The sequence below is a fragment of the Dipteris shenzhenensis genome, chromosome 15 (genome assembly GCF_047967505.1).
Source record: "Dipteris shenzhenensis isolate YYH24624 ecotype China chromosome 15, Dip_SZ_1.0, whole genome shotgun sequence".
NCBI classification, from domain to species: Eukaryota; Viridiplantae; Streptophyta; class Polypodiopsida; order Gleicheniales; family Dipteridaceae; genus Dipteris; species Dipteris shenzhenensis.
The window spans coordinates 15,481,082-15,502,139 of record NC_141610.1 but is presented as its reverse complement, the minus strand read 5'-3'; the positions used below and the strand labels follow the sequence as shown (position 1 = coordinate 15,502,139).

General features: G+C 43.7%; 1 protein-coding gene across 2 annotated transcripts in view; it reads right to left on the bottom strand.

Annotated features, from left to right (window-relative positions):
- The window catches only part of GPS1 (geranyl diphosphate synthase 1), an 87,817-nt gene that overhangs the window by 8,784 nt on the left and 57,975 nt on the right, over window positions 1–21,058 (bottom strand). For both annotated transcript variants that reach the window (XM_087386227.1, XM_087386228.1), the window contains exons 10-13: window positions 19,015–19,100; window positions 8,533–8,665; window positions 6,827–6,916; window positions 346–444 (exon numbers count right to left, since the gene is read on the bottom strand). In XM_087386227.1, coding sequence (XP_087242353.1) covers window positions 346–444; window positions 6,827–6,916; window positions 8,533–8,665; window positions 19,015–19,100 — 408 coding nt within the window. The remainder of the gene's footprint in view (window positions 1–345; window positions 445–6,826; window positions 6,917–8,532; window positions 8,666–19,014; window positions 19,101–21,058) is intronic.

The following is a 21,058-nucleotide window of genomic DNA, read 5'->3' as shown; positions in this document are numbered from 1 at the left end:
CTCAAAGGTAAAACACCACATGAGGCTTACAGCGGTAAGAAGCCATTTGTCTCCCATTTCAAAACGTTTGGGTGTGAATGCTATGCGCATGTACCAGACAAAGAGAGAAACAAGCGCAGCTAGTACATTGATTTTCCACTGATTTTTCATATCATGGGGCGCCTATTCTGGTAACTATGGCTCATCGATTTGAATGACACTGGATGCAAAGACCCTCTCATAGTACAGATCTCTCCATTGCTGAAGATTGCATTGAAATTTGCTGAATCTGAACCAAAAAGCTTCATACGACTTTCCCACTGAAAACAGCTCAACAAATGGAAGTTTTCCAGTTCGAAGTCTTACTAGATCGACATCCCCAGGATTCTTGAACTTGCGACGAATTAATTCATGAATCTGGGGTTGCTGTTCTAATGCAAACAGCAAAGGAGCCGTCACAATACCCTGCATAAACCGAAGAATAATGAACAAATGTCAGGGATATTATCATATAAGATGTACATCAAAGGAGGTCTCGCAGTACTTTGCTCTAGATAAAACATTCATAAACAGCTTGCATGGATATGATATTACAAAAGAAACATTCATTAACAACTTGCATGGATATGACTTTACAAAAGAGACATCACATTTTGGCATGTCTGTAACCTTTTCTTATCTCTTTTATCAGTTAACAACAGCAATTCACCACCCAATGAACATAGCTTTGTTTAATAATGCACAAATCTTCTTTAAAATCCATTGAACGACCATAATTACATCCAGGAGACATGCGGATAAGAACTCCATACAAACCTTTTGAAAAGATTGACCTAGATCTAGGTTGCGAGGACAGGCATAGAGACCATGTGATGGAAAACAAAGGCCTGGCAAGTCCCACTAGCAAAGGCCCTTCTATGGGATAGTGATAATTGATTTCACATGCAGAAATTGAATGCATAAACATGCATGGACGTGAGGTGGGAAAAAAGAGGTACTTGACCAGAGCTCTGGCCTTGGCTCATCCAACCCCATGTCGTGCGTACATGTGTTTGCATGTGTATGAAATCAAGTGGTATACATGTAAATGGACGTGTATACATGTGCCATGGTAACATATGCTCCCGGCATGAATTGAAAAAAAAGGGGGGGATGGAAGGGCCCGAGTAGGGCCTTCGCTAGTGCAGGCCTCACTCGGGCCCGTTTTCTCTTATACACATTTGGGCATAGAGACCATGCGATGGGGGGGAAAAGGCCTAGCAAAGCCCTAGTAGCAAAGGCCCTCCTGTGGGTATAAAGATTTCACATGCAAAAGTTGAATGCATAAACATGGACACGAGCTGGAAAAATAGAACCAGCACATGACTAGAGCGAAGGACCTTACTCAAGCTCATCCAACCCGTTTATATGCATGTGTACCTGTGTTTGCATGAGTATGAAATCAGATGTGTTACATGTGCCATGGTAGCGTATGCTCCTGGCATGAAGTGAAAAGAAAAGGTGATGGAAGAGCCCGAGTAGGGACTTCACTAGCAAAGGTCCTCCTTGAGCTGCTATGGGCAGATCTTGTGCAGGCCCTTGTGTGCAAGGTTCATCATCTGTGTACTATGGTGATGTACCACTTTAATGACATCGAGTAGTGCAGCAAAACAATCAGTTTGGTTGAAAATGTAGAGGAATGAAATGACCAAGGGGGATGGCCAAAGGGGATGAGGGAAGAGACGGCGGTGGGGGGGGGGGGGAGGGGCACGAGATGGATGACTTGCCAACGTGGTGGGGGGAATAGGAGGAACAACAGCCTATGCAGAGGGGATCAAGGGAAAAACAGCCCCAAAGGGATGCAAACGAACGACCGATAGTCAAGCACAGGAGGAGCGATGGCCACCCACCAAGGGGGGACAAGGGGAAAGGAAGGGGGGTAGGAAGGCAGGGGGGAGGGACGAGGGGAATGATGGCATGGGAACGACAATGACCGCCGCAGGCGACAACAGGAACGAATTCCCGTGAGGCGCCAACAAGCAAATGAGGGGCGGCATGGGGAGGGGGTGGGAAGAAGGCAACGGGCACTGAAGGGCGAGAACAGTGGAAAAACCCCACCCAAACCTCCTCTACCCCTCTGTCCTGACTAAGTGTGCTGTCGCGCCTAAGAACTGAGGAAGGACAATCGAGGGAGCGGGGATGAGGTGGTAGGAGGAATGACAACTCACAGGGGCAAACACGGGGAATGACGACGGCCAAGGGAGCAAGAGATGAGAGGGATGACAGCTCGCCGAGGGAGGGAAGAGAACGACAGCCCCAAGGGGGTGGTGAAGGAATGAGGCCAGGGGAGGGACGAGGGGATGGGGAAAACAATGGGGTGGGGATAACAAGACTGGCATGGGGAGGGGAAACGACGGCCACAAGACAAGGGGACAAGCGAAACGAACGGCTCGAGGGAGGGGGGATGCGCGACGGAGGGGGGGAAGATGGGAACGACAACTATGGGGGGGATTGACAGCAAGGGGGGCAGAGGAACGACGGTCTGAGGGGGACGAGGTGAGCAATAGGAGGGAGGAATGATGGCCGAGGGGGAGGAAACAAATGGTTGGGGAAAACTAAAATCCCAAACAAACTCCACAGCGTGGGATTTTTCAATGATCAATGCATCATCGTGTGATTTCCTTAGCATGCAATCGAAACGATATCTTCAATGTGCAATCGTCGTAAGATAATTTCTGCATAGTCTTCTCTTCTCACTCTCTCTCTCTCTACACAGCAAAAGGGCCCAGAACCAACTTGGACTGGACCCCTCTGTAGGATTTTATTTCACAGTGAGAACCTGAGTACGGAGTTCTCAGCCAAAGAATGCTTACACAAAAACGTGAGAAAATGTAAGTACAAAGGAGATCCACCCTTTCCATGCTTCGCAAGTGCCGAGCGTCAAATTCCTAACTACATGCCAAAAAAATTGGCAGCAGTAGAGGCTTCCAAGCCCTAGGTCACATGCTAATGAAGATTCCTCTGGGTAAGAAGCCTTACCCCTTAAAAGTAGGGCACCTTAACCCCTCTTTGTGCCCACAACAATTCAATAAAGCACACCAACATGGCCCCCATTAACTGTTAGCTTTTGCATGCAAAAATAATCTCTAAATTAATCTAGTCTCTCGACGGGGCGTCCCCATGAAGCAAACCAATGCACACGCACATACACCAATTTCTCTGGTTTAACAAGGTATACACCCTCTTTGACTATAGTTTGGCCAATGGTCAAGGTACCTTAATTATAACCAAAGCTCTCCATCTGAGGTTGGAATATCTTGGTTGACTAAAGTCAATCCTCTTTACCTAAACCAAGTCTCCCTGACCGAAGTCAATGCTTTTATCAATTAAAAGAACTCTTTGACCATAATTAAAATAAATAAGGAACTCTTTATATGGGGTCAACTTTGTATTTTACTTAGAATATTTGCAATTTGGTGACATTTCCTCAGCTTCTAATCAGTTGACCATCGACTGAAAAGTTTCTTTGTAAATATCCAGAACTTATGGATAGTCAGATAACATGTCTTCATCCAACCACTTGGCATTCATTGCCGAGTAATTTTTGAACTTGACAAGGTACCTATAAAATACCTTGTCCTGAGGTGTTTTTTGTACCGTATGATACACAATCTATGCTGGCCGAAGGATCTCCTCTAGTTCATCCACTTCTGGTGGATCTTCCATTATAGGTTAAGTAGGCTCCAATCCTTGATATTTCTTTAGAAGACTCACATGAAAGGCATTATGAATCTTCCAATGCTCTGGCAACTGCAATCTGTATGCCACCTCATTGATTTCATCAGTACCTAGTAGATAGCTTGGCATACACTCTCTCTTTGTCCTTAAACCTGCGAAGCCTGGCTTTCTCAAATTTTAAAAGTATCAAATTCCTTCTCTTGAGGTCTAGCTGTCTTCTATGCCTATTTGCAGCTTTCTTTTGTTTTTACAATCTCTCAATTGTTGTCTGCACTTGGCTAAATATCGTATCGAGATCTCTGAAATACTGATCAGCTGCAAAAGTCTCCACACGATTGGTGGCAGAATCACCTTTTCCTAAATGACCAAGAAGCATCTGAGACTTTGATGATTAATTTTGATAGTAAAATCTACACCCAAGAGATAGTGCTTCCATGTGTTTATGGCATGTATTACAGCTAAAAACTCTTTCTCATAGATTCCCATATATCTCTCAGCATCTCATAGTCTCCCCCTTTCATAAGCCACTACATGACCATGCTGATAAAGTGCAACCCCAACACATTCTCCGTAGGCAGCATCACAATCTACATCAAAGGGTTTGTACAAATCAGGCTCGACAAGGATTGGTTATGTAGTCAACTTCCCTTTGAGTGTATTAAATGCTGTCTTTTGTGGTACACCCCATCTGAAAGCTACGTTCTTCTTGGTCAAATCATGAAGTGGTGCAGGGATGTCAGCAAAGTGCCTTATAAACCTTATGTAGTACGACCAAAAGGCTGCATACTTCATGGACACTTTTCAGCTCAAGCCAATCCTGAATGGCTTGAATATTAGCGGGATCCATCTGAATTCCATTCTTGGAAATGATATGCCCCAAATAATCGATCTCTTCCAAGAAGAGATCACTCTTCTTGCTATTGGCATAGAGTTGATGACTACGCAGCTCTTCAAAGACAATAGCAAGGTGTTTCCTGTGCTCTTCTTCGGAATTTGAAAAGACTATGATGTCAGAAGGTACCAGTGAAATGCTATGAGGATGGAAGATACAATCCACCATGTGGTTAAAGGTAGCAGTGGCATTTGTCAACCCAAATGGCATTAACAAATACTCATATAGACTAAAAGTAGTACCGAATATTGTCTTATGTGCGTCCTGAGGTTGTATGCGAACTTGGTGATAGCCACTGTTGAGATCTATCCTGCTAAATACCGAAGCTCCACTAAGCTAATATAGCACATCATTTATGCGTGAAATAAGGAATCTATTCTTGATGGTAATTTTGTTTAGTGTGCGATAATCAACGCACATACAGAAGGAACCATTCTTCTTCTATAAGGAAGCAGAAAGGTAAAGGAGCTGGGCTGAATTGGTAAGCACCCTTAGTCCCTTAAAAGTAGGGCACACTTAATCCCTCTTGGTACTTGCAACAATTTAATGAAGCATACCACCATGGCACTCACTAATTGTTAGCTTTTGCATGAAAAAATAATCTCTAGACTAATCCTAGTCTCTATGAGCATCCCCACCAAGCAAACCAATGTGCGCGCATATACATTAATTTCTCTAGTTGACCAAGATCAACCCTCTTTGACTATAATTAAGGGCCTTGGCCAATGGTCAAGGCACCTTATTATAGCGAAGTCTCTCCAACTGAGGTTGGAATATCTTATTTGACTAAATTCAACCCTCTAGGCCTAAACCAATTCTCCCTGACCGAAATGTCTTTGACCAAAATAAGAAACTCTTTAAACGTGGTCAAAATAAAAGGTCTACTTTGTATTTTACTTGGCATATTTACAACTTGGTGAAAAGAGCGATGGCAAGGGGGGATGCAAGAACAACGGTCCAAGGAGAAAAATGGGAATGAGGGCCGGGGGGGCACAGGGTAGGTGGCCGGGGGGGAAAGGGAGGGGGGGACAATGGCCCGCGGGGTGTGAACAAGGGAAGGAGGGGGATGACGATGGCCCCCACGAGATGGAAGAACCGGAGCTAGGGGAAGGGGGGACGAGGGGGCAAGTGGGTGGACAAGCGGACGAGGGGGAGGACGGTGGCCCCTTGAGGACGAAGGAACCATGGCTGGGGGCAAAGGATCCGAGGGGCAGGAGGAAAGGGAGGGGATGAGAGAAGTGTGCTCGGGGGGGAACCAGGGGAATGACCGAGGGACAAGGGGACAGAAGGATAGATGGCCGAGGGGAGAACGAGGGAAACAAGACAACCATGGGGTAGTGGGAATGGTGGAAAAGCCCCACCCGAACCTCCATCCGCCTCTGCTCAAAACACAAGCACCGTCACACTTGGGAACACACGAACAATGATCAGAGGCCGAGGAACAAGGGGATGGGAGGGATGATGGCCATGAAGGGAGAGGGGAGAGGGACGACAAGCGGGAGGACGGAGGAACTATGGCACAATGGGGAGGCGACGAGCGGAACGATGACGAGGGGGGGTGGATGAAGGAACAATCGGTGGGGGAGGGCAACAGAAACGACAACATCGAGGTGTGGGGGGACGGGAGGAATGACGATTGAAAGGCCTGAGATAGCTCTGGGATTGTAAACCTATGGTGCATTCATTGGCGGGGCGAAGGCAATTTCTAATGCATGCATTGGACTGAAGAGTTATCCAATTTTTCATGAATCACCCTACAAGGGTTCCAGAGAAAACAAAAGGTGAGGCAAAGGCACTTTCTAATGCAATGCATTCGGAAGAGTGGGTACAGACTTATCCATGGTTAAAAGGTGGACAGATCAAACTTTTCATGAATCAGCTGACGGTTCAATGATCTGCGGCCTGAATTGTGGCAGCAACTTACACCTTTAGAACCTACTGGTCAAGCAACTTGAGATGATCCCCACCACCAGCTCATAAAACACCATCGTAGCTGGTATTTAAAACAAGCCTAAAGAAATGTGTGTGGAACGTCTATAAGTAGAACATGCAATGACTTGGAGCATGCTATGGACCCTTTGTTTGACACAAAGCCTCTTAATACCAGCCTTAATGGAAATCGGTTCATTAGCCCGTAAACTCCAGCAGGCTGAAGCTCGCTGCTCAATTACATAATATATGTGCAGGGACGCGCTTTTCCAGTATCACATTATTGAGGAAAGAGGGAGGGAAGAATACCTGCCGAATATCAGAAAGGGATCCCTTGCCAAGGGATGCACTTGTTCCTGTGAAGTCAAGCATGTCATCTACTAGCTGAAAAGCCATTCCCTGGATGGAGACCATAAAAGATATGAGCATATGCAAAAGATCTTATTAAGCTGCAGGAAAGAAAAGAAACTTAGAAAAAGGACCTATATGTATTGTTTTTATGTAGCCGAAAGATTAGTTCCCTGTAAACCATTGGGTTTGAAATAAGAGAACGATGTCACAGCCATTATACAACAATAGCAGCCTACATTATCAGCTCCCACATACATCATCCTTACGTATTTTAACCATGATATCCACTCGACTTTGGGAGCGGGAGCCCAAACAAAAGTGAATAATGTAGGCTGGAGTAACTTCAAGGGATGACAAACAAATACAAATGAAAAACCACAGTTCTCACTAAATAGTTGAGATCCTTAAAAGACCTTGGGAAAAAGAGGTGCACACCTACATTCCTCACAATTTGAGAGTAATGTTCTGTTTATCTATGTATGCACGTCATGTGGATGTGACTACACATCCTCACTTAATGAAGATGACATAGAGACAATTATTTGCAGCCAGTTATTTTGCCCGCTTCCAAACAATTCTGGTCAACTATGTCGCAAAAAGTTCTTGAGAAAAGATGACTTTATTCGTCGTATGTCTACAATTGGGTGGCACACAATAAAGGAAGATTAATTGGAAACTCTCCAAGCTACAATTACGCCTCTTCTCTGAATCAAAGTAAACCTTATCTGCTACATTCGAACTTTGTACTTGTATATTCCAAAGTGCCAGTTTTTTCTTTCCATTTTGAGCCAAAATTCTACCGCATGAGGATATCTATGACAAACCCCGCCACCCCTCCCCTCCCCTTTCTCTTCTTGCAGAGACAGCAGAGAGGAGGTCTCTTTGGGCCTTCCACACCTAATCCGCTTGAAATAAAGCAAGAGATCATTTTGTTTATCACTGAAGGCTCAAAGAAGTACCAGCAGTGAAGCAAAATCAATGCAACACTAATTAAAGATTAACAAGCACCACTTCAAACTCCACTTAGATGTCTGCATCACAGAGTCAAGAAAGTTCGGTGCTGCATTAATATATCATAAGCTACTACACGTAGCACACATCCCTCCTGCTATTGCCGCACTGGTGAAAAGGTGAAAAGTACATAAGGAACATTTCTTTGACAGATTAGACTCCTAAGCCCTCTATAAGAATATCGCCAAATCGGCGTTAGTTCTGATTATTCAACTAACATGCAGAAGCACATCTACTGTGCCAACCCTGGATGGTGTGAGATGTTAGGAATTCTGTCAAGCACTCCCTCACCCATCTTGAATGCTGAACCTCTTCTCACCTTTAAACAAAACTAAACTCAACAACTTGCCTTTAGGTTTTACTAGACACGCGCATTTTGCTGCTGGTGAAAAAATTGGCATGCCGAATATTAGTCAGTATATTCTCAACATTGATCGCAATTATTGCAAACTTAGTAACATTAGTTTCACCGGAACCCACTTCTTCAACTGTGCCACTGTAACATTTCTTGCATCTTATTTCTTAAAATAAATCATGTGTTACGTCCATGATGTTATATAATACCTTCATGAGTCAGAGTAGATTCACTTCATCTCAAAGGAACTACTGCATAAGGCATGCTTTAAAAAAAAGAGAACAAGAGCTATGCATACCAGGTGCCGTCCATATTCGTAAGCACACGTTGCAACCGCTGCAGACTGACTGGCAAGAAGGGCAATTGCCTTGCAGCTATTAGCCATAAGCGATGCCGTTTTATAAAATGTCTTTTCCAGATAGTACTCCATACTGCCATTCACCTCACATAATGTCAGAATGTGATGTCAATTCACAGCTTCAACCTGAAACTGAGTCTCATACAAGTCTGCTAAACGTTACTCTGATAAACACGTGGTAACTTGGTAAGTCTTGCTTATCCCCTGCTGTCTAAAAATTTGTAAGGCTCGTGCACAAGATTTACAATCCAAGAAGCAGCTCAAGTTCTTATGTTCATCCAAAGATCCATGTGGATGCTCATATCCAAGGGAAGCAAGTTTCAACAATCAAGATACCTAAGTTCAAGTCAAAATTAATTGCAACGTTTACAGGCGATGTGTGCAAGCTCAAGATAGATTCCATCATGCATTAAAATTTCCAAGCTCAGGCATGGCTGGGAATTTGGCAAATGAACTGAATTGTGTATTCCCGTTAAATATTGAGGCTGTCTCATATCATACAAGGAAAGTAAGTTCTCAAAGCACTCCTCCCGTACTAGGACAAGCATAACTGATGAGCGGTAATACGCCGAAACACCAATTTCTCGCTATTCATCCCCATATGCATCATTAACTTGAAAGAGCTGTGCCATTATTGAAACTACACTAAGCTCACTGCTCTTTTAAGTAAAAAGCAAAGTGTAGGTTGGCAATTGTTAGAATTATAGATATAATTCAGCAGTGACCAATGTAATATAATAAGCTAGTTAGGGGCACTTTTCCCTCTTTAAGAGGTTTTTCCCCCTAACCGCAGTTAGTTCACTAACTATGGTTAATGACTACTAAGGTTTTGTCACTAGGACAAAACCTTATCTTTCTCTCATTGAGTTGTACTCACACACTCTTCTATTGCAACTCAGCTTTCAGCTTCCAAGCTTCCAGCTCTCACTCTCTCTTGCTCTCTCTCACTCACCATCTCCTCACATTTGGCATCAGAGTGGGTTCAAGAGCTCCGTGCTCCCTGCTCCCTCCGGCTCCTGCTCCTTGCCTCCAGCTCCAACCTCCCTGTTAAGCTCCAGCTCCATCAGTTCACCATCCGTACGGATCGTCCGTACGATTCGTACGGATCGTCTGTACAATTCGTACGGACTGATTCCGTACAGTCCCGAAAAGCACCTGCGCTGCCCTCGTCTTCGTCATCGCCAGCCGTACATCGTCGCCAGACTGTACGCCGTACAGCTCCCGTACAATTCCGCCGTACAGCTCACCGTAGTCGACCGTACCTGCGCGTACATACTGTACAACAGGTATCCGTACCTGTTTTCGTACAGCGTACTACTTCGCCGTACAGTACCTCTACGTACCTGCTCGCCGTACAATACCTGTCTACGTACCTGCTCGCCGTACAATACCTGTCTTCGTACCTGCTCGCCGTACCATCCGTACCATCCGTACAGTGCTGTACCAACCGTACAGCACTTCCGTACTGTTTTCAGTACAGTGCTTCCGTACTGAATCTACTTCCGTACAGCAGGTAGTCCCTTGTTTTTGTACAAGAGAACTAGCAGGTGATCTTTGGCAGGCAAATTTTGCAGACAGCCATTGTTTGGCTCAGTATTCTGGGAGTACATTTGGGGCATTTTGTATGTTGCAGACATTGATTGTGTAGTTTCGGAGCTACATCTGGAGCAAAAATTGCAGATTTTCTCTGAAATTTGGGGCTTTCAGTTCTGCAGTACAATTTCTTGAAGAAATTTGGGGATTTTGTGATTACACTGCAATTTTGCAGTAAAATTTGGGGCTTTTGCAGACAGAGCGCAATTCTTTGGGGCTTTTGTTCAATTTGCCCCTTTTCGGTTGCAATTTCAGGCCTATTTTGGGGCTTTTGTGTTGGGAGAGCAATTTTTGGAGTATTCAGTTCATACTGCCTTTCTTGGAGTGTTTCAAGCACTTTTGGCAGATTTTGGAGAGTTTTTGATGCTTGGACAGATTTCTGATAGTGCAAGTTCATAAATCTAAGTTGCATTTACAACCCGTGCTTGGCTGTGTTTTTTGGGAGTTGTGCATTTCATTCCCAGTAAGGGAATTCAGCTTTGTATCTGCTTCAATCTTTTTCTCAGATATGGCCCATCAAAATCAGAATGAGTTCCAGTTCGGTGGTCTTTCACAGGAAGACAAGTTGGATGGTACCAACTACTCCCTCTGGAGTTTCATGGTACGCAACATTCTGATTTCTTGCAATTTATGGGATTATGTCAATGGGGATGAGATCCGACCAGTAGATATTGCACCTGCTACCCCTCCTCAGCAAGGAGGTGGAAGAGGTCGTGCACAGGGTGCAGCTGCAGGACAAGTTGTTGGTGCAGCTACAGTCACTACTCCAGAGCAGAAGAGATGGGATTCACGGGATGCCTTAGCTTTGTCATGCATCTCTCTTTCAGTGAAAAGATTTATCATTCCGCATATCCGGTCGTGTAAGACCTCCAGGGCAGCGTGGGATATTTTGGAAAGCATGTATGCAGCTCAGAATGATGCAACATAGATTGAATTATTCCTGATTCAGAGATGATTACAACCACTCTGAATTCTCTTCTTGAGTCTTATCTTAGCTTTCATACCTCGCTGAACTTATCATTGAGGGGGGGTGCAAATCCTCTCACTTTTCATGAGTTGATAGGAATTCTGCTTCAGGAAGAGCAGACCCGGAAAAATTTGGCTTCACGTGCAGGTGAACAAGCCATGCTCTCAAAATTTAAATAAAAAACAAAGGGACAGGCAAAGACATCAGTAAATCAGCCTTCCAGTGGGTCAAGACAGCCTTCACAAAAGGCTAAAAATGATGCAAGTAAGCCCAAGAAGAAGGGTTTTTGTCACTACTGCAAAAAGCCAGGTCATCACATAGCAGAATGCAGGAAAAGGCTTGCAAAAGAAAAGAAAAACAGCTCAGGTATGGCTGTTTCAGATTCAGCTCCTCATGCATCTGACAGTGGGGATGCTGCAGCCAACTTTGTTGGACAAGATTGTGCCTTTTTATCTTGCATTTCAGATTCTAGGTTGGCTGTTCCAGAGGCTCGGGATAGTACAGCCACTTGCAGTGATGATACATATGCATTTTTAACTTGCAGTTATGACTCTTCTATAGATGCATCCGCTTTCAGTGTTAATGAAACACTGAACACTTGGTATTTTGACAGCGGTGCATCCAAGCACATCACTTCTAAGAAGTGTCTTTTTACTTCCTTGGTAAGAAAGTCACTTGTGCCAACAACTCATCATATTCAGTACGTGGCACAGGAGAGGTTGAGCTCACTACCATTGATGGCTCAATTTTCAGACTTTCAGATGTCTTATATGTGCCTGGCATAACCAAAAATCTTCTTTCAGTGTCCACTCTTAACAGAGGTGGATTTCAGGTCATCTTTGAGGATGACAAATGTGCTGTCTGAGACACGGAAGATGACTATGCCTTAAGGTTATCTGGTACTCTGCTGCGTGGGCTTTTTCAGCTTGATATTTTTGAGAAAAGAGCAGCCCATGCTCTTGCAGTTTCTACCCCTATAGCTGCCATGCAGAATGCAGAATTATGGCATGCCAGATATGGCCACATGCATTACAACAGCTTGATGACACTTCAGAAGTTTTCCATGGTTGATGCACTGCCACCTCTTGAGATACCTCCTCCACATGCCTGTGAAGGGTGCATTTTAGGCAAGATGCATAGATTCCCCTTCAAGAAGGATGGTTCAGTTAAAGCTGTCCGCAAATTAATGTCTGTGGTCCCATGAGGACTCCATCGTTGGGTGGTCATCTCTACTTCGTTACATTTATTGATGACTACTCCAATTTTACTTGGGTTTATGGGCTGAAACAGAAATCTGAAGTGTTCACGGTGTTTAAACAATTTTCAGCCATGGTTGAAAATGAAACCGGACTCAAGATACAGACATTGCGCACGGATAGACGTGGGGAATACTTGTCTGCAGAATTTGATGCTTTTCTCAAAGGCAAGGGTATTGTGCATCAGCTCACAGTCAGGCTGACCCCTCAGCAAAATGGCAAAGCTGAGAGGAAAAATAGAACCCTCATGGAGATGGACAGATGTATGCTGAAAAGCAAACACATGCCTCACAAATTCTGGCTAGAGGGTTTGATGTGTGCCAATTACATTTTGAATCCGGCTCCCACTAAGGCTTTAAAAACAAAAACTCCTTATGAGGTCTGGAATGACAGGAAGCCTTTAGTGGATCACTTCCGAGTCTTTGGATGCCTTGCTTATGCTCATGTGCCAGTTGAATTTAGGCACAAGTTGTCAGATAAAGCCATCAAATGCATATTTGTTGGTTACAGTGCAGAAAGCAAGGGGTACCATCTCTACAATCCTGCTACACGCAAGATCATAGTAAGTAGAGATGTGATATTTTCTGAAAATTCAGCTCACACTCAGGCTGAATTTCAAATGCCTTCGTCTTCAGAGGATGTCTTTGAGGGGTTGCTACCCATTGCCTTGGGTTCCCCTGCTGATTTTTCTGATGCAAATCAGAATTTACAGCAACCTCCAGATGCTTCAGTTCCGCCACAGGATGTCTTGCCCCCTCCACAGGCAGTGGAACAGGTGGTGCAGCAAGAAATTACATACATACATGCAGCAAAAACAATCCCAAACTGGCTGTTACAGACTCTCAGGGAGAGTAAAATTGATGCTCCGTTATCTGGCAGGACTCGCAGTGCAGCAAGGCACATGGAAGGTGCTAATTCAGTGGAATCTGCAGGTACTCTCCTTGATGAGGAGGAGCCTGCCACATTCGAAGAGGCAAAGGATAATGTGCATTGGATGAATGCCATGCACGATGAGTTGCGGTCCATTGCAAAAAATCAGATTTGGGATGTTGTAGACTTGCCACAGGGTAAACATGCCATTGGCACACGATGGGGTTTTCAAGGTCGAACGGAAGCCAGATGGCTCCATTGAAGAATATAAGGCAAGGCTGGTTGCCAAAGGCTATGCTCAGAAAAAGGGCATAGATTATGAGGAGACATTCGCTCCTACATCCCGGATGACCACCATCCGATCAGTTATTGCAATGGCTGCACATTTTGAGTAGAATGTTCATCAATTGGACATAAAAACAGCCTTCTTAAATGGGGACTTGCTGGAAGAGGTGTATGTCAAACAACCTCCAAGCTTTGAAATTACGGCAAATGCACTTCAAGTATGCAGGCTCAACAAAGCTTTATATGGGCTGAAACAGGCCCCTCGTGCATGGTATGCCAAAATCCATGCCTTTTTGACCAGCAAGGGGCTGCACAATAGTCCTACTGAGAGCACCCTCTACATCAAGATGGATGGGGAGGAAATTTTAGTCATCCTTCTTTATGTTGATGACTTACTGCTCATAGGGTCCAATGAAGAAAAAATTGCAGATTTCAAAGCTGATTTGCAGAGGCTGCTTCACTTTTATTTGGGGATCCAGTTCTCTCATGAGAGACGTGGCACTGTTATGTCTCAGTCCAAGTATGCTCAGAAACTCTTGGACACATTTAACATGCATGAGTGTAAGCCCATAGCCACTCCCATGGAGCCGGGGCTGAAACTCACAATGCATGATGCAGGAGAATCAGTTGATGCCACACTTTACAGTCAGGCTGTTGGATGCCTCATATATCTCTGCAACACTAGACCTGATATTCAGTTTGCAGTATCTCAGGTGAGCAGGTACATGCACAGCCCAAAAACTATGCATTGGCAAGCAGTTAAGCGCATCTTCCGTTATTTGCAGGGCACAAAGTCTTTTGGCTTGCTATTTCCCAGGGGGGGTGACTTGCAGATGCATGCCTACAGTGATTCAGATTGGGCTGGTGATTATGACACTAGGCAGTCCACTAGTGGCAATTGTTTCTTTTTGGGTAAATCTTGCATTTCCTGGCTGAGCAAGAAACAATCTACAGTGGCTACCTCATCATGTGAAGCTAAGTATAGGGCAGCTTTCACAACAACAGTTGAATGTGTCTGGCTGCGATGTCTATTTGCTGATCTTCATCTATCTTTGGAGGGTCCTTCTCCAATTCTCACTGACAGTCAGAGTGCCATTGCAGTGGCAAAGAATCCAGTGTTTCATGCTCACACGAAGCACATTGAGGTTCACTATCACTACGTCAGAGAGAAGTTGCATGCAGGAGAGATCAGTATGATCTTTGTGTCCACACATGACAACGTTGCAGATATTTTCACCAAAGCACTACCACGTGAAAAGTTTGAGGCATTTCGCAATGCCCTGAACTTATATCCGTTTGGTGATTGATCAGCCTTGTACATGACATTGGCACTGCAGGGGGGTGTTAGAATTATAGATATAATTCAGCAGTGACCAATGTAATATAATAAGCTAGTTAGGGGCACTTTTCCCTCTTTAAGAGGTTTTTCCCCCTAACCGCAGTTAGTTCACTAACTATGGTTAGTGACTACTAAGGTTTTGTCACTAAGACAAAACCTTATCTTTCTCTCATTGAGTTGTACTCACACACTCTTCTATTGCAACTCAGCTTTCAGCTTCCAAGCTTCCAGCTCTCACTCTCTCTTGCTCTCTCTCACTCACCATCTCCTCACAGCAATATGCATCGCAACTAACTACGTCCCCTGTGGATAGTTGTCTCCCTTGTCTTTTCTTTCTGCTCTCAAGAGTTTCTCCCAGCCGGAGAAGAAACAGAAACATTGTTCAGGTCCTAATTTAGCAGTGTCATATGTGGCCCTGTTGGGTATTTTGCAAAGTTGGATGGTTGACTACAACCTTGCATTTGATCACTTGAGAAGTTGTATTGGTTGCAGATGTGTACTTCCCACCCTGCGTCCAAAGAAGAGATCTGTTCCCAATGGTTTACTTTAATGCTCCGATGTGATCTTGAGCATGTTAATGGTTGGTAAGTCACAGTTTCACAGCTTTGTCTTGGTTGCATCATGCAAGGGCTTCTATTACTGTTTCTTCTTACATGAGACAATGGAACCTTTGCTTGCAACAACAATATTCAGTGCTGAGTTTTTGTTGAATCAACAAGGAACGTGTTAAGGGTTGTAGCATAGAACAAGCCAATGGGTTGAGCTCCCTAGCTGGAGTCGGTCCTGTGACGAATCCTGCTCACACTTCCACCAATTAATCAGCAATCCACTTTTTCTCAATCCCTGGAAAGCATTCTTTGTAATGACGGGATCCATCGTGCTCCAATACCTACAAACTGCTGATAAATAAGAACCAATTGATATTGATTGGGCCTTCTTCTTTGGAGAAACTGAAGCTCTGAACAACTTTTGGCAGCAAATAACGGAATGGATGTCGACTCATAACCTCAATGGTGTATATGCCCTGAATAGAACGAGTGCTTACATATGCCAAGCTTTGCCTTCCCAAAACTTTATGACTAATAAACCTTATCAGTTCTCTCAGGAAGTCTGAGCATATTGTTCCGTTTAACTTCCGACCGCTTGTTGTTAGGAAATGGAGTCAATTTGAGTGACTTTTAGTGTGTTTCTATTGAGTTCTAGAGTAGTACTATACTATTTTATATCCTAGAGTGCCACGTGTCACTATGGGACTTCTTTGGAGAAATTGAAGCTCTGAACAACTTTTGGCAGCAAATAACGGAATGGATGTCGACTCATAACCTCAATGGTGTATATGCCCTGAATAGAACGAGTGCTTACATATGCCAAGCTTTGCCTTCCCAAAACTTTATGACTAATAAACCTTATCAGTTCTCTCCGGAAGTCTGAGCATATTGTTCCGTTTAACTTCCGACCGCTTGTTGTTAGGAAATGGAGTCGATTTGAGTGACTTTTAGTGTGTTTCTATTGAGTTCTAGAGTAGTACTATACTATTTTATATCCTAGAGTGCCATGTGTCACTATGGGACTTATCCCATATACATTTGACAGTGTGTGTGCGCCTATCCTATAAAGGCATTGTACTTTCTCATGTCAAATCAATCAAGCCTTTCTTGAACATTAAGTACTTTAGTTTGGTTGTACATTTCTTTCTAGCATTCTTTCATTTCCATTATGTTTGCCTAGTCGTGCTTTTCTACTTTCCTTTCCATTCCATGTCTTGCATCTTCATATGGTATCAGAGCAAGGTTAACTTCCAAGAGGTTGGGGTAAGAGGTTGAGAACATCTGAGCCTCTCTCCCTCATTCCCCTTGGAGGACTGCCTTCTCTATTCCATTTTTGAGCTCAACTCCTCCATCCGAGCCTCACCAACAATGGCTTCATCAAGCAAATTCGACTAGAGTTCTCAGCTCGTAGTGACTGTTCAGTTCGTGGCAGTTCAGCTCGTAACTCCCTGCTGCAAATACCCGCTCAGCTCAGCTCCCTGCTCAGCTCCTAGGCGTACCTTTGCCACTGCCCGCAGCAAGTAGCCTGCAATTTTCAGCCACGTTGCTGTCACCTATCGCCAGCTGCCCGTCAAAGGGACACACTGCAGCTCTCTCTGCTTGCATTCCCAGCTCATCCACAATGGGTTCACTATCGACAAGTTCCTTGCTTGTGGAAAAATTCACGGGGGAAGGATTCCCCACATGGCAAATGAAGGTCCAATTCCTTCTCATGAAGGAGAATGTTTGGGATGCCATTGAAGATGATGATCTTGCTACATCAACGGAGCCTCCAACACGCAAGATTTGGAAGCAACACAACTCGAGAGCCATCGCAATCATCGGGCTTTGCCTAGATGATTCTTTGATTCATCACATCGACTTCAAGTCAATGGCAAAGGAGATTTGGGCACGCCTCGAGAATATATTTGGTAACAAAATCACCAACTCCAAGGTTTTTTTGAAAATGCAATTTTATAAGTTGAAAATGGAAGAGTGCAATACCTTGAGTGCACATATAGCAAAAATTCAATCTTTAGTTCAACAACTCTCCAACTTGAAGTGTCCCCTGGATGACGAGGACAAAATGGCTGTATGGTGTCTCTTCTTCTTGAAAAGGATCACCGCAACAAAGAATCTCCATCCTACTTATCGGATACTACACAAGCTCTTGCCTCCACAGCAAATGCAGACCTAGGCCATCGCCTCCACCAACCCGAGGAAAGACATTCAAACCGTTCAAGTGCACATATTGCAACAAGCTTGGTCATACGGAGGACAGGTGCTACCAGAAGCTTTCCCAACAACAATCGAAGGATCATGCCAATTGGGTGGCATCCGCCACTAGTGATGATGCAGACGAAGATGACCATCCAGTTGTACATTTCTTTCTAGCATTCTTTCATTTCCATTATGTTTGCCTAGTCTTGCTTTTCTACTTTCCATTCCATGTCTTGCATCTTCACTTGTCGCCTAGACCATGTCCTTGACATTGGTGATATCCACTCTTATCGACCTGGAGCAGTCGAACAAGGCAAGGGGGCATGCTTACCATGAAGACTCCGTTTAGAGTGTAAAAGTCACTGTGCCAATCAATCTGCTTTGCGCTCGCCAAGTGTTGGCTCACAACGTCATCCGCATCATATGCACGATAATCATATCTGAATAGGATGTCCAGATTCGATCCCCGTAGCTTCCCATTGACATCTTCCACCAAGTGTGGGAAAGAGTCGAGGGCTCCTCTTTTTGAACATCAAGGTGGATTTTGCCTTACCATTGTGAGCAGACTGAGAAGGAGGTAGGCTAGAAGGGGAGCGAGTAGTAGATAGAAATTTTGGCTGAGTTTCAGTGCAAGCATTCAAAATAATGGCAATGCCTTCGTGTTCCACATGTTCTATAGCCTTCATACAGAATCGATACGTTTGAAACCCTCTTCATCTTGTGGGTAGGCAAATCCATGCAATATCCCTATCCTTTTCCTAGGAATCCATACTCCAACCTCATCACTGCTGTTTTAGTGGAACATGAATGCAGTGAATTATGAGGTCAGCTGGCAGCTACGTGATTCACAGCATTTATTTCAGAAAAGCAAAAATCACCAAGACAGACAAACAAAATGTAATAGCATTTCATCATCACTAAAGCGTTCTAAAATAGCATTTCGTCTACATTTTTCAGACATCCTTCAGTGCCTCACCAGTCCTTGCAAGCTTTTACATTCATCTTAAGGGCTTTCCAAATCATTACCCCTTGCCCCCAACATGCAAGACCCCAAATGAAACAACTGAACTAAGCTGATGTAGGTGGCATATACTTCTTTCCTTGTTGTGCATGTCCTTTACTTAAAAGGCATCTAAGATGCATAAAACCCAGGCAAGAAATATGTCCTATTATGTGTTAGCATTGTCTAATGCATAGGATGGATCTCCCATTCATAATGCCTAGTTCATCCATAAAGACACAAACAGGCAAAGCCCACCAGCACATGCCATTCTAGCCTCTTGATTTAACCAGTCTTTTACTACCCCCCCCCTTTTCCCCAAAAAAGAAGGCGAGCAGCTAAACTATTTGGCTTTGCAGCTGCACCTGCAGATTTTTTCTGTAGACGAAGTCATTTGCATAATTTCTCCAGTGACAAGATGCTCCAATACTTTAGATAGCAACTCCACGACCTAAAACACAACTCAACGAAAAAGTAATTGAAATACTATTCCAATACAATAAATTGACAGTTAGCCTCACATACACTGATCTAACAATAAATGTTTAAGTTCATTTTAATCATGGCTTGATACGCCATGCACCACCATGGATTAGCTTCAAAGTAAATTCAGAAAACCCCCCGATCCCAAGGGGAAAAAGCAAACCAACAAAAGCATCTGCTATTTTCATAACTGCCACATAAATGACAAGACAGACAGTCTCCGACGTTATATAGAAAACAAAAACACATCACCCTTGCGCCTTATCCATTGAGACACTGTTTCCTTGACTTTTCGGATGTACAAGATGGGTACATACACAGAAACTTAAAATTAGTGAGTCCTCCTAAAGTCAAGGATTGGAAGCACATTTTCCTATGCAACTGCTTCTAGTTGTATAGGTGTTTATCTCACTAGTTTTGGAAGTTTGGAATGAAGAAACCAAGCGGTTACTTAAAACAGGGAAATAGAAAAGGATGCCAGGCAAAGTCACAGCCAAACAAGCTTTATCCAGACATCAAGTTGACATGCACTGAATCAAGCCACATCTCTCCTTTCAGCCCATGTCGGTGACTGTGGGCAATGAATGCAAATGAAACTCTAGGCCAAAGGGAGTTTCCTCTTCCTTCAATGAGCAGTGGAGGCTATTACAGCTGAAATGACTTCCTGATTAAAAGAGTTACCACCCTTGCGTTGAATACTGTTATAACTTTGCCAAGAATATATTGGAGTGACTTTCTGATTAGAAGAGCTCCCTACCTTTTGTTGAATGCTGTTATATCTTTGCCAAGAATATATTGGAATCACTTCCTGATTAAGAGAGCTACCTCGCTTTTTATTGAATGCCTCTTTAACTTTGCAAGACTATATTGGAAACTAAATAGCTGAGTGGCCTTGTTTCTAGAGGTCTCTACCCTGCTTTGGGTATCTATTAAAGCATACAATCAGGTGGTGTCCTTTATGGGGTTCTTTTCCAACCTCATGGTTGTTTTAACTGCATGAATATGCGTTGGGATTCCATGCTGGGGGACAAAATCATGCTTGAGAAGCGAGGCTGTTTTGAAAACAGCTCTAACTTAAATTTCTATTGCTTTGAATATGTTTCTAGCTTGTGACACAGATTGCTGACTTAGGGAGGGATTTCTAAATTATTGTACTACAATGACTGTTGCAACTCCATTCTTATGGTGGCCAGCTTCATCATGCAATGCTGATCTTTTCTCTCTTAATACCTCCTAGAGTTCAAATGAAATTTCATCTCTATATGGGGAATGAAAATCAAAATCTGGATAAGATTTGATCATGCACAATGGGCAGCTATTAAGATGTTATGCGCACCAATATAGCTCATGAAATAAAACACTGCCGTTTTTTAAAAACTATTTTGTTCTTTAAAGTCTGAGAGGGGAGACTCAAGAGTCAAGAGGTAGGTGCTCAGGGCGAGATCATAGTGAAGGGAGAGGGGGTTTATATGGAACTTTTCCCTTTGGGAGGCCCAAAATCAGTTTGGCAAAAAAAATAAACAAAAGAACCAAAAAAATAAATAAATAAAATCGAACATGACATGACAAACGGGATGGGATGGGACAGTACGGATCGTACAAGACGTCTCGTTCGATGGACGAGGGCAACCCTGTTGGAGGTAGATTTGCTATCTTTGGATGCTAGTTCAGAAAAAACAAATCCGAACTGTCTATGTAGGCTAGAAGATTTTTGTCTCTTCCAGGCTGATTCCAAGCCCACACTTAACATCTTACACCTTTCATAGGTCACAGTCATATGCCAGCTCAAATGACTTGGTCTGAAATCGCTTGCAAGACAGGTAATTTTTGCAAAAACTGCTGCAATTGCAGACATAAAGACTGTAGAACTACAGATCTTCTTGCAATAGAAAGGAAATTCTTCTTAATAGCCTCATGTGAATTCAA